At 46.2% G+C, this 14,028-nt stretch overlaps 1 protein-coding gene and 1 long non-coding RNA gene across 2 annotated transcripts in view; both read left to right on the forward strand.

The window, feature by feature from the left end:
• On the forward strand, positions 1 to 3,148 carry LOC310758905. Its single transcript, XR_014546080.1, has 3 exons — positions 1 to 233; positions 346 to 510; positions 1,556 to 3,148. It is a non-coding gene; the product is annotated as an uncharacterized lncRNA (long non-coding RNA).
• An 8,159-nt stretch (positions 3,149 to 11,307) lies between these two features.
• PRKCE (protein kinase C epsilon) overlaps positions 11,308 to 14,028 on the forward strand; it is a 305,337-nt gene continuing 302,616 nt past the window's right edge. The window contains exon 1 of the mRNA XM_083605113.1: positions 11,308 to 13,267. Coding sequence (XP_083461239.1) covers positions 12,920 to 13,267 — 348 coding nt within the window. The 5' untranslated portion in view covers positions 11,308 to 12,919. The remainder of the gene's footprint in view (positions 13,268 to 14,028) is intronic.

Consider the following 14,028-nt stretch of genomic DNA (forward strand, 5'->3'; position numbering starts at 1 on the left):
CCAATCACTCTCCTAAATGCGTTTGGATTTTGTTTTTCGGGTGGGAGACTTCAGCTATTTAGTTGTTTGGATGTCAGTCAATTACACTTAGGAAGCTCTGGTTAAATATATTTATGAAGATTTTCACATCATTAAAGCATGAAATTCAATCAGCAAGCATGAGCAGAGTAGGAGCTGCACTTAATTGGGATTTTGCCGTCGTTGGTATTCCGTCACCTCCTGGCACAGAGAAGGTGATTTTTCCTCCTTCTTCCTATAATTGCTTTCACTGGCATGGATTTTGCTGCTGGAAAATGAATTGTCCATTGGGCTGCGACCTTTTCTTTTTACTGAACTTGCTCCTAGGCCATTCAATGCAGCCTGACATTCAGACTGCCTACACACTGACCTGTCTGCATCTCAAAAATGTCGTTTTCCTCGACCCAGAATTGTTCATCTTTTTCTTCAGCATGCTGCTTTCAATCTAGATTGATTCTGGATCCTGCTGGCCCCTCCAGCTTTCTTAAGCAGGTAAGCAGAAGAGCTAATTTATTGAATCTATATCCCACCTTCTTCTAAAAGGAGTACATAGATCATCATTCCCCCCCTCCCGTTAATCGCTACGACGACCCTGTGAGGTAGTTGAAGAGGCTGCAACTGGCCCAAGGTCACCCAGTGAGCTTCATGACTGAGTGGGGATTTGAACCCTGATCTCCCAGGTCCTAGTCCGACACTCTAACCCATGGGTAGGCAAACTAAGGCCCAGGGGCCGGATCCGGCCCAATCACATTCTAAATCCAACCCGTGGATGGTCTTGGAATCAGCGTGTTTTTGCATGAGTAGAATGTGTCCTTTTATTTAAAATGCAACTCTGGGTTATTTGTGGGGCATGGGAATTTGTTCATACATTTTTTTTACAAAATATAGTCCAGCCCCCCACAAGGTATGAGGGACAGTGGACCGGCCCCCTGCTGAAAAAGTTTGCTGACCCCTGATGTAGAGTAAAGTCAAGCCTTTTCAGATCGCTCTGAAACAGAATTATTGATCTGAAAGTAATATTCAAATAATAATAATAAAATCATCATCCTCAGCTAGGTAACTGGAGATCTGCACTCAGAAATTTGCCCAGCTGTATCTAATCAGCATATGAAACCACCTTCACCCATATCTCATTTGTTTATTCACAATTCAATTGTCTTTCCTTTCATAACAGCTGCACTGTTTCACCAGCATTTTGTGGCCGAACCTTTCGCCGCAACCACAATTAGGGTGTTTGCAAACATTCTGTAGCATCCCTTCTTCAGCCCCATTATGGACAACCCTGCGGGGGGGGGGGGCATTGTGCAGGAACGGGACGCCTTCCCCTGCAACAGTGATGGCAATTGTGATTAATGAGAGTGTTTCTTGTACATTCAATCCTTGCTGGGAGTTTTGCATGCTCCTTCCACCAGATAGTGCTGTTTCTCCGTACAGCCCACTTAGAATGCGCAGGCCATGCAAAGGTCAGGGGCTGGCTCAAGGTAACACACAGCCTGCAGCTGTCAAGCCTCTCTCATTTCTCTTTGCTGTTTCACAGGCAAAGAAGAGTGAAAAGCAGCAGCCCGTGAAAAGCCAATCCCTAGGTCTACAAGCGGTGGAGGCAGTGAGAGATTTTACTTTCTTGGGCTCCATGATCACTGCAGATGGTGACAGCAGCCACGAAATTAGAAGACGCCTGCTTCTTGGGAGAAAAGCAATGACAAACCTAGACAGCATCTTAAAAAGCAGAGACATCACCTTGCCGACAAAGGTCCGTATAGTTAAAGCTATGGTTTTCCCAGTAGTGATGTATTGAAGTGAGAGCTGGACCATAAAGAAGGCTGATTGCCGAAGAATGGATGCTTTTGAATTATGGTGCTGGAGGAGACTCTTGAGAGTCCCATGGACTGTAAGATCAAACCTATCCATTCTGAGGGAAATCAGCCCTGAGTGCTCACTGGAAGGACAGATCCTGAAGCTGAGGCTCCAATACTTTGGCCACCTCATGAGAAGAGAAGACTCCCTGGAAAAGACCCTGATGTTGGGAAAGATGGTAGGCACAAGGAGAAGGGGATGACAGAGGACGAGATGGTTGGACAGTGTTCTCAAAGCTACCAGCATGAGTTTGACCAAACTGCGGGAGGCAGAGAAAGACAGGAGTGCCTGGCGTGCTCTGGTCCATGGGGTCACAAAAAGTCAGACACAACTAAACAACTAAACAACAGGTCTACAAGCAGTCCACAAAGCAAAATGAAGCAATAACTTCCCATCGCTACGTGCGTTATTGCAAATTTTATATTGTGATGGTTTAACTGGGGATTTCCCAAACTTGGGTCTCCAGCTGTTTTTGGACTACGTTTCCCATCATCCCTGAGGGCTGGATAACGATGATAGGATTTGTAGTCTAACAACAGCTACAGACCCAATTTTGGGAAACTATATTAAACAGTGGATGAAGAGCCTGTGGACCTTCATATGTTGTTAGACTCCAGCTCCCACCTAGGGTTGCCATACGATCATAATTTCCCAGACATAGCCAGAATACTGTAGTCGGAAGCAGAGTACGAACAGAAATTGCAAAAATATCCTGGAAAATCCTTAAATCATCCCACTGCTGGCTGGGGCTCATGGAAGTTGGATTCCAACAGCTTCTTGAGAGGCACAGGTTGAAATAACATTTTATTTTATTTTATTTTAATTTATTAATTTTTCAGTTTAAAGTTTTACAGTCAATGAATAACAGCCAACATAAAAACAGGATTCCAAGGAACCTCCTGAACTTCCCTCCTCCGCTATGTGAGTCCTTTTGTTCACCATTTCCTCCTGCACCTTTAATAATAATCCAAATCTTTTACATCTCCATGATATCCAAAATTCAACATTAAACTACAAGTGTCATTCCAATCCTACTAATGATTTCAGCTGTTTACAATGGTTTTTAATGTAAATTATAAATTTTCCCCATTCCTTATTAAAATTTTGGTCTTCCTGATTTCTGATTCTTCTGGTCATTTTTGCCGTTTCGGCATAATCCATCAACTTAATCTGCCATTCTTCTCTGTTCGGGATTTTGTCTTCTTTTCACCTCTGGGACATTAACATCTGAGCAGCTGCGGTCGCGTACATAAATAGCCTTTCCTGCTCCATTGGGATTTCGGCACCTATGAAATAACATTTTCAAATCGCTGCGTTAAGGCAAGAAACACACACACACGAATTGTTAGAGGTGATTTGGGGTCTTTCCTGCCTCCCCACCCCCAAATCCGGAAGTAAATGAACATGTGAGGCCATCTCACACTGAGGCAGCCTCTTGTCTGGCCCCAGATTGTCTGTCTGCCTTGACTGACTGCAGTTCTTCAGGGTTTCCTACAGAGAGATTTTCCCAGCCCTGTTACTTGGGGTGCTTTTAACCAGAGACTGGATGTGGAAGCTTCTATACGCCAAGCACTGAGCTGCAGCCCCTGGACTCGACAGCAAAGTTCTAATAAGTCTTGATCCAGTGTCATTAGAATCAGAGAATCATAGAGTTGAAAGGGACTCCCCAAACCCCTGCAATGCAGGAATTCATGCAGGAATTAAGAACTGGCTGACAGGCAAAAGGTAACCACATAAAGCTTTTACCATGTCTTTTACCCAGAACCCTCATACCTATGGGACCGCCTCTCCTGGTATGTCCCACGGAGGACCTTACGGGCTTCAAATAAAAACATCTTGGAGATCCCGGGCCACAGGGAGGTTAGGCTGGCCTCAACCAGAGCCAGGCATGGCCCCGATCTGGTGGAATGCTCTGTCACAAGAGACTAGGGCCCTGCGGGACTTGACATCTTTCCGCAGGGCCTGCAAGACAGAGCTGTTCCACCAGGCCTTTGGCCAAGGCACAGTCTGACCCTCCTTTGGTAATCCTCACAGAACTCTAGCCCAATGGTTGCCATTAATTTGATTTTGAATTGATTTTAGAATGAATTGATTTTAGAATGCATTTCAATTGATTGATTGTGATTTTATGTGAACTGTGTTGCTTTTATTGTTGTTGGCCGCTCTGAGCCTGGCTTCGGCTGGGGAGGGTGGGATATAAATAAAATTTTATTATTTATTATTTATTATTATTATTTGTCTCTACTCCCGTCCCCAAAAAGCTTTGCCTATTTCATATCTGCATAGGGATAGGGATTATCTAAAATCTGCAGCAGCCTAACTCCCCGCTCCCTGCTGATTTTTATTGGTGCTATTGAATGGGTATGTAGAACAGGCCTGCCTAATTTGTGACTCCCCAAGTGGAACTCCACTAGCCATGTGTTATGAGCCACTGGGTGGCAACAACGAGTGAGCAAACTTCTACCTCTTATCTTTGCGGTCATGAACATTCCACCAGGGTCACTTGCAAAAGTGAGCACCCCATCTCGGATGCTGACAAGAGTAAAGGTAAAAAGGTAAAGGACCCCTGGACGGTTAAGCCCAGTCAAAGGCAACTATTGGGTGCAGCACTCATCTCGCTTTCAGGCCGAGGGAGCCTGTGTTTGTCCACAGACAGCTTTCCGGGTCATGTGGACAGCAGGACTACACTGCTTCTGGCGCAACGGGACACTGTGACAGAAACCAGAGTGCACAGAAACTCTGTTTACCTTCCTGTTGCAGTGGTACCTATTTATCTACTTGCACTGGTGTGCTTTCAAACTGCTAGGTTGGCGGGAGCTGGGGCTGAGCAACGGGAGCTCACTCCGTCGCAGGGATTCAAACCGCCAACCTTCTGATCGGCAAGCCCAGAAGACTTGGTGATTTAAACCACAGCGCCACCTGTGTCCCATGCAGCTTACAAGAATAATGAAAGGTGAGCAGGTGTGTTCTTGGACTAATAATCCTAGTCCTTGGTGAGAAAAACGATGCTCTTTTGGGGATCCAGGGAACATTATCCTTGACCATTGTTGTTAAGTTGTGGGTGAACATATCAGACGACACAGCGATTCTTCAAACAGCTCTTGTTTATTCACAGGCCAGAACTGAACTGAACTGAAGGGTTCAGCCAGCCTGCTTATATAGAGCTGCAGTACAACGTAACTGTAACAATTTTCTAAAACTATCCAATCACTGAACGTCACTTTCGATCCCTTATTTGCATAACTATCTACAGTATCCCCCTGCTGGCCCAGCGTGAGAACTTCAGTACATAACAATTGTAGTTCAGCAAAAGTTACACCTGATGTAGAATCTCCCAGGTTAAACTCTCAGTATCTCTAGTTAGAAAGGAGCTAGAAAACAGCTAGAGACCCTAGAATCACTGCCCGTCAAAGTAGATAACATTGTGCGAAAATAGCTGCATGTGCTAAAAGAGCTTGGAGCAACATTTTAGTCTCACATCCGCCCATGATCTCAGCAGCTATTAGCCAATGCCAGCTGAAATGGGTCTTCCAAAGGCAAAGACTCCATTTGATCAGATGCCGGGGGTGTAACACAGAGGAAGGCGATCTCCATTACGTTAAAAGGCATCTGGCTGGCTGCTCTTGGAGTACAGCGCTGAACTAGACAGATGTGGAGTCTGGCCTGCAAAGTGAATTATTACAGTCTCATCCATGCGTGCTCTGCATTTGTAAGGTTATCAACAATATACAACTGGTGATAATCAGAAGCGCTGATTTGCCATTGCATGAGCAAACAACTGAGAATGACTCCGTTGCCATGGGTGACATAAAGCTCTCCCAACTGCTGACAACTAATCCAAATCAATTAATCATATGAGCTTTGAAATCAATTAAATAAATTAAAACAGGTGGTTGAATGCAACTGCTCAGTGTTCCAACCAACCAACCAACCAACCAGCCAACTGTACTGTGTTTCGGGATATTCCATTCCATTTCACCTCCCTGTTTTTTCCTATTTGACCACCCCCTCAACCAAACATTTTGTGACAACCGAGCATGTTGTCATGATCATTATATTGTTATGCTGTGCATTGTGCTGCATAAATTCTCTTCTTAATGTTGTAAATCGCCCTGAGATCTTTGGATACAGGCAGTACAGTGGTACCTCAGGTTAAGTATTTAATTCGTTCCAGAGGTCCGTTCTTAACCTGAAGCTGTTCTTAACCTGAAGCAATACTTTAGCTAATGGGGCCTCCTGCTGCTGCTGCTGCGCCGCCGGAGCACGATTTCTGTTCTCATCCTGAAGCAAAGTTCTTAACCTGAAGCACTATTTCTGGGTTTGCAGAGTCTGTAACCTGAAGCGTATGTGACCTGAAGCGTATGTAACCCGAGGTACCACTGTATATAAATTGAATAAATAAACATTAATTCTAATGCTGCAAGTTTAACAGAATTGGCTGCCATCTCATCAGTATTGCATCCCTGGTCAAATATGGTGCTCAGGAGGCCAAAGGAACTCACTGGTGGAAGAATTATGCAACTTCCATCCTGTTCTGTTGTATTGTTGATGTACATTGTCCCATCTTCCCCTTGGATCCATCTGGGAAGGCCGTTTCCCTTTGGCATTCCCTTCATTTCCCAGACCCTTGAGGGGGGTGCTGAGCAGGGCAAGGATGTTATTTCTATGGAAGGCAAAGTTCTGCACCTTCTGATGGTGTAGGAAGTCAAGCCTGTGCAGATGATCCAGGCCAAATGGAGCACATGCTGAAATCTCAAGACATTACCTCACTGTCCGTGGCGGCATGGTGGTGGTGAAGGCAGGGATTAAGCGAAGCCAACCACAGCTCATCAAAGCAATTATTGGGAGCCAGGAGGAATCCAGCTCTGCCTTCTTCCGAATTTGGATTTGTCAACAATTTCTCACAGTTTGGACCGTGCGAAGAAGATTCCAGTGGGATCCTGATTTTAAGATAAATGAAAAGAGGCGAGGGAATAGCCAAACAGCTGGACGGAAAATCCTAAGCAAGCGTAATATTCACACCAGGCTTTTGCATCTACTGGTGTGCTAATGTCATCTCTTGGCACCAGTGGCTGTGTATAAGCTTGTTCTGTATCCACATAAACAGCGCAAGGGCTATTCATTCATAAGCAGCAGGTGGGACCCACAGCAATATGTGGTAATGTGGAGTTGCTCTTTGTTCTGGATTCCACCCATTCCCTTTTCCAATCCTCCCTGTTTTTTCTTACACCCAGCCTCAGCAAGCAAGCAACACGTCTGGGCCTCTGAGTCTGCATTGGCCTGGATTTGCGGTTCCTCTTCAGATTATTTTCCCATTAAAAACTTTGTGCACTTTTGCAGACCTTGGCATTCCGGAGACTAAGGGTGGGTTTTTATTCTCTGTTTCTCATGTTCCCATCTTAAATTCAGTTCTCCACATTCTGCAGCAATTTGCAATGTGTGTGTGAGTGTTTTTTAAAAAATCCTCGTTCAGTTTTTGTTGGTAATTCATGAAAATTCGTCAGTATTTTCTCCCAATAAACATGTTTTCCTATGCCTTTTAAACTACACAGTTGAACTATTGAACTCTCAATCTCAGTTATACTGAATAGCAATTTGCAAGACACTATATATATATATAAGAAAGTTCCTTGTGAGTCTACATATATGCTTTGTGTTGGTGTTATTTTGAATCACAACACGAATTGCAGTGGGCTATTCAGTGTACATTATATGTTTATTATATACAGAGTTGTGTTTGATCAGATTCTCTGTATTCCTTCCTTGTTGGATTTTAAACTAAAGTACACATTGTTTGCAAGTGATTCCTCCTAATATTATTATTAATAATATATTATTGTTTCTAATACTATGATCATATTTATGTACACCCTAAAATATGCATTTTGTATACAAATTTAATAAATAATCAATTTCTTCCTTTGGACGTACTACTTTTGGCTTAGAAGATTCCAAAAATCTGGCCATTCTGCTTGGCATTACGCTCCTTGGATGTAATATTCCTGAAGAAGCTATAAAACCTATGTTGTGGGGTTTTTTTGTTTTTTTTAAAGGGTGGTTGGGTGCATAGCCTCCATAACAGTGTTTTGTTAGCCAGATATCTCTATGTAAAGGTAAAGGGACCCCTGACCATTAGTTCCAGTCGTGACCGACTCTGGGGTTGTGGCGCTCATCTCGCTTTACTGGCCGAGGGAGCCGGCTTACAGCTTCTGGGTCATGTGGCCAGCATGACTAAGCCACTTCTGGCGAACCAGAGCAGCACACGGAAACGCTGTTTACCTTCCCACTGGAGTGGTACCTATTTATCTACTTGCACTTTGATGTGCTTTCGAACTGCTAGGTTGGCAGGAGCAGGGACCGAACAACGGGGGCTCACCCCATCGCGGGGATCCGAACCACCGACCTTCTGATCGGCAAGCCCTAGGCTCTGTGGTTTAACCCACAGCGCCACCCGTGTGCTCTATCTCTATGTATATGGCTATAAATAAATATGTGGCAGAATATGATGGCAGCTAGTACCTTGGGTTAAAATCCAGTCGGGAAAAACAGGGCAGCTTAAAACTTGCTCACATTTATAGCAGGCCTCGTGTGAGAGTCTCTGGAGGGGAGAGCCGCTCAGAAGGGTTGCTGTTTGGCTCATAGCCAGGTGCCGCTTGTGTGCAGATACTGTTTGCATCGTCAAACCATCCCCTTCCAAAAGCAAACACACACACACAAATGCACGCCACCGGTGACAATATTATTGTAGAACCACTGACTGTGTGTTTGTGTATGCAAATCTCTGCAAGCAAGCAAGGCTAAAATCTCTGCAAAGAAGGCCTGGATTTCTTTGTTCGGCAGCTCTGTGCATGGATCATAGATGGTAGAATTGTGGAGTTGCAAAGGACCCTGAGGACTACGCAGCTGTCCCATATGGAGATTGAACCTGCAATTTTGGTGTTATCAGCACCACACTCTAACCTGAATTCTGTACAGGGACCTGTGCAGGATTAACCACTAGGCAGAGCAAGCTTAGGGCCCCAGCAAAGCAAGGGGGGAAAGTCAGAACTTTGCTCTACTCCATACTCTTCTCTTATTTTCCCTGTTTTTTTTTTATTACTCATCATCATCACCATCTGTTTACTTGTATACCACTTTCCCACAACATTGTGCCCAAAGTGACTCACATCTCAAGCGAACAATTAAGTAAAATGGTTAAAAAAAGCATATTAGAAATAATAATATCAATCTTTTTTAAAAAATCCATGCAAGTGTTTATAAAACAATACAGACACATTGAACAGCTTAATACTAAACAGGAGCAAGAATAACACCTAACACAGTACAGTAATTAAAATTAGTGCACAAAACATCCTCTTGCACCAATATAAGCCAAGACTTCTGTAGCTAAATTCTTCAGAGTCATCTGTTTCTGTCTTCCCCTGCTCCTTTTCCATCCTTCTCTTCAGTTCTTCACCATTCCTTTCCTGTCTCCTGCATCTTTCGCTACACAATTCTCTGCACCTTTTCTAAAATTTAAGTATCTAAAACAGGGAGCATCCTACTACTGAAACATAAATCGAAACAATGTGAGGTCATCAGATCCTGCCATGTGTTGCACGTGACATACATTTAGGGCTGCCACCTGTCCTGTATAATACAGGATCGTCCCGTATTTCAATGTAAAAGGCTAATTACTGTATTGATAATTTTTGTCCTGGATTTCAGGTCTTCTCTCTGTGTGTGCCAAGTTAGGGATCCTCTCCAAATGCATGTGTTTGAAAAGGTGTGTGAAAGGTCAAGTATTTAAGCTCTGGATAGCCAAGTAGAGACAGATTTAAAAATTCATGTGTAGATGTGTGTGTGTTTGAGCGGGGGGGGGGGATTAAAGAGGGGCCATCCTGTTAGGCTTCAGCACCATAAAATTTGCCTCCCAACCACCCCGCCCCACATTTTGCCTGAACAAAGCCGGCAACTCAAACGCATGTGCATCTCAGCATCTTTGTAAGCTTTGTGCCATTTTGAAAAATAAACTTTTTTGTTATGGTTTAGTGCTGTTTCGATTTCGAATTACATATGGCGGGGACACCGTAATGTTTTCAGCGCTTAGGGCCTCTAAAGCTCTTAATCCGGCCCTGACAGAGATATATATATGTCTGTTAGTCCTAGTGCTTCATAGGGCCGTCAGTATTAAAGCAAAATTGTGGGCCAGGATGTCTGTGCATGAGGCCTAGTTCTGTGCAGAGATGTCCGTGTGAGGCTGAATTCTGTACACCCCCCCATGGGAGCCACAGTCAGCAGGGCCATTTTGAAGGTGAGCTACAGTAATTCCTACTCATACAATCCTGTTCCTTCTCACAGAATTAAAACCTTGCCAGACTGGAAATCGCACGTAGATTTCCTAGCTTTTAAAAATTTATTTATGTGTATCTATATTGTTATGTTGCTTTTAGGCCACAAATTGGCTCAGAAGCATAATAAAATCATGTTTTATTGCTGAAAACATCAGCATCGTTTTTTAAACACCCCCCCCCCCCCCAGGGATCAGGTAGCCATTCTTTTGCTGCAGAGCAAAAGCCTTCCTAGGCCGCATTAGCATGATGTAATCAGTCCTGGGCACAGATAAGTTTTTACAATGCACCACTCCTTGCTTGTGTTGCTGATTTTTATAGTTTGATTTATTTATTTATTTATTTTAATGGGGGGGGAGTTAGATGGACTCTCCTTCCTTGGAGGTTTTTAAGCACAGGTTGGATGGCCATCTGTCACGGATGATTTAGCTGAGATTCCTGCCTTGCAGGGGGTTAAACTAGACAACCCTCAGAGTCCTTTCTAATTCTAGGATGATTCATGCAATTTTTTGTTGGCCTTCATATGGATTATGCAGAAGGACATAAGAGGTGTCTGCTCCATCAGACCGAAATCCTGACAAGGTCAATATCTTATTCTCACAGCGGCCAACCCCATGTCTGTGGGAAGCATGCAAGTGCAACACGGCTCTGTCCACCTGTGATTCCCACCCACTGTTATCATAGAATTGCCCAGCTGGAAAGGGACCCCCAAGGGACATCTAGTCCAACCCCCTGCAATGCAAGAATCTTATCCATGACAGATGACCCTCCAACCTCCTTTTATTCCAGTGGCGACAGAGGATAGCCATCAGCACTAGTAGCCCTCCTCCATGAATTCATCTAACCGTCTTTTAAAGCCATCTAAGCTGATGGCCACCGTCACCTCTTGTGGCAGTGAGTCCCATAGTCTTTTAACTATGGCCTGTGAGAACATCTCTCTGGCCCATTTGTGTGTCAAATTCAGATGCGAAGAGGCCTGTTCCTTGACTTTTACGCAAGGCTATGTGCTTGACAACAAGCCTGGCAGCCTTCGCCTTGAGCGGGATTTGAGGGGCTGGGCGTCGACGGTTCCCTTTGCCCTGCTTGCGATTTGAACGGAGTCATCATTGTCGTGGTTACTTTTTTATCGCCTTTGATTGCCTTTTCCAAGAGGAGTGTCCCGATAGGGAGCCCCCTTAGGCTCCCAGGCCGGTGATAAGGAAGGCGAACCAGAGAGAGAGAGACGTCTTTAAAGGAAAAACAAGCGAACAAGAGGCAAGGCGAAAAGCGGCCCGGTTTGAAAAGAAGCGGCACTTGGAGACGCGCGTAAAGCGGGGCGCACGGAGCCCTCTTGCGCCCGGGGATCGGCTGAAAGTCACGACCCCGGGAGGAGAAGCAGCTGCAGCCGCAGCGGCGGCTGCTCTCCTTTGCCTTCCCCGCTCGGAGCTGTTGCTCGCCGGCGATCGCTCAAAGTGCTCCCCCAACAGGCAAAAACTTTCTCTTCGCGCACTCGCGCTGCCTCGCTCGCAGGCACACACACTGACGTCTTTTGCGCATTTCCTGCATTAGGGAGACAGACCCAGAGAGCGAGCGAGCGAGAGGTGGGGTAGGGCTCCTCCAGCCCAGCGCCAGACACACCAGGCGGGCGAGCGGCGCAAAAACAGCGAGCGCCCGGAGAGAGCGAGCGAGCGCGGGGAGAGCGAGTGCCAAGGGAGCGAGCCGGAGACAGAGAGAGAGAGCAACCCATCGCCGTGCTGGTTTGGGTCGTTTGGCGAAATATATTATTATTATTTTTGTTATATATCTATTATTATTTTATTTTTTTAAAAAATAAGCTCCGTAAGTTGAACTCCCGCGCTGAGCAGTCCGATCCGGAGCCGCTTCTCCCCATGCCTTGGATTCGATCCACTGGATCCTTGGCCTTGGAAGAGGAGGAGGCGGAGGAGGAGAAGGCGGCGAGGAGGCTCCTGCAGCCGAGGCGGATGTAAGGTTCCCTGGCTGGGCTGGACTGTGTGATTTCTCTGCTGCTTCGTCTCCCAGCCGGGGAGGCGGTGGAGCAGCCAGGGCGGCTCGCTCGCTTTGCTGCTTCTGGGTGGGTTTTGTTATTATTTTTCAAACTCCCCTTTCTTCCTCCCTCCTCCTGGGCTGCCGCCGCCGCCGCCGCCGCCGCGCACAGACAAGACAGCACTAGCGTGTGCAAGAGCTTCGGATTGTTTTTCTGTGTGTGTGTGTTTGTGTGCAGAAGACTGATCCAGGATTATGATCTAAAAAGGGGGGGTGCGGAGGAGGAGGAGGAGGGGGGAAAAGAAAGTCTGTTTCTCTCTATCCAGAGGCTCCTCTGATTTTGCTCCGATTGCATTTTGGATTCCTGCAAGCAGGGACGTCTCCCCCCCTCCCCTCCCCTCCCGTCCCTTCCTTGTTTTTCCGTTAGGAAACACACACAGGCAGAGAAAGGACGAGACCTCGATGCATGTCTGCATGCAGGCGTGTGTGTATTCCCCGGGCGTCGCGAGAGGAAGGGCTAAATAATCACAGGTAGCAGAAAAAAGCAACAAAAGGAGAGAGCCCCCCCCCACTTTCCCGCCGCCCTGCTGTTCTGAAGCCTGCACCTCCTTCCACTCCAACCTGCCTTCTTATTTATTGGAGAAATCTCCTCGGATCCCTCCGCACTTCAGAGTGTGTGCTTTAATCCCAGGGAAAAATTAAACAACAACAACAACTAGTGAAGCCATCTAACCATGGTGGTTTTCAATGGCATGCTGAAAATAAAAATCTGCGAAGCGGTGAATCTCAAGCCCACAGCTTGGTCCCTGCGGCATGCGGTGGGTCCCAAACCACAGACCTTCCTGCTGGACCCTTACATTGCCCTCAACGTGGACGACTCCCGGATTGGCCAGACCTCGACCAAGCAGAAGACCAACAGCCCTGCTTGGAACGATGAGTTTGTCACGGACGTTTGCAACGGCCGGAAGATCGAGATGGCCGTTTTCCACGATGCCCCCATTGGGTACGACGATTTCGTGGCCAACTGCACCATCCAGTTTGAGGACTTGCTGCAGAACGGGAGCCGCCACTTCGAGGACTGGGTGAGTGTTCGCGTCGTACATACGCACACGTCCGCGGCACTGAGAGGTTCCAGGCTGTGCAGGTGTCTGTGGCAGGTTGGGCTTCGAGCTGGTTGGAAACGCATGCCCCCCCCACTTCGTTTGACAGGTGTCTTGGAAGGCATGACATGGCCCTTGGATGGAGAGCTTTGTTGATGCTGAGGCAGGTGGCTGAGCTGTTCACGTAGATGTCGAGGCTGTCTTGCCTGCTTTGTGAGAATGAAGGCATGATTTCTCCTCAAAAGGAAACCCACCACGATATGGTCTGAATCCCATTAGTTTTGTTTTCACGTGTTGCTCATCCTGGGAGACATGAGCGTCCCCAGGTAGCGCCATTGCCTTACATACTCAATAAGGCTAACCCTATACTGTATATTTTCTTCTCATTTCCTGTGCTTAAGAAAACATGTCTTGCCACCTCTGCAGCCTCAGGAGAATTGGGCTCATGTTGCCTTTGGGTTATAATAATGCTACACTTGTCCAGCTCTTGAATCTCCACAATCTTTTGCCGTAATTACCCGGCTCCTTGATGGCAAAAACAAATGATGAGCTACTTTTTTTTCATGTCTTCCCTCGCATGCATGCACCACACAAAATCCCAAACAGGCCGGGCATGTGTCAAGGAAAGAACAGCATCAGATTCTTAGATATGGTACCCAGGCTCTGAGACTTCCTGGCTCTCTGCTGCTTTCTACGGCCTGCACGATCGACAAAGTTGTCCGTATGCACTTTTTAAAAGCATC

This window comes from Podarcis filfolensis (genome assembly GCF_964270895.1).
Source record: "Podarcis filfolensis genome assembly, chromosome: 3".
Lineage (NCBI taxonomy): Eukaryota > Metazoa > Chordata > Lepidosauria > Squamata > Lacertidae > Podarcis > Podarcis filfolensis.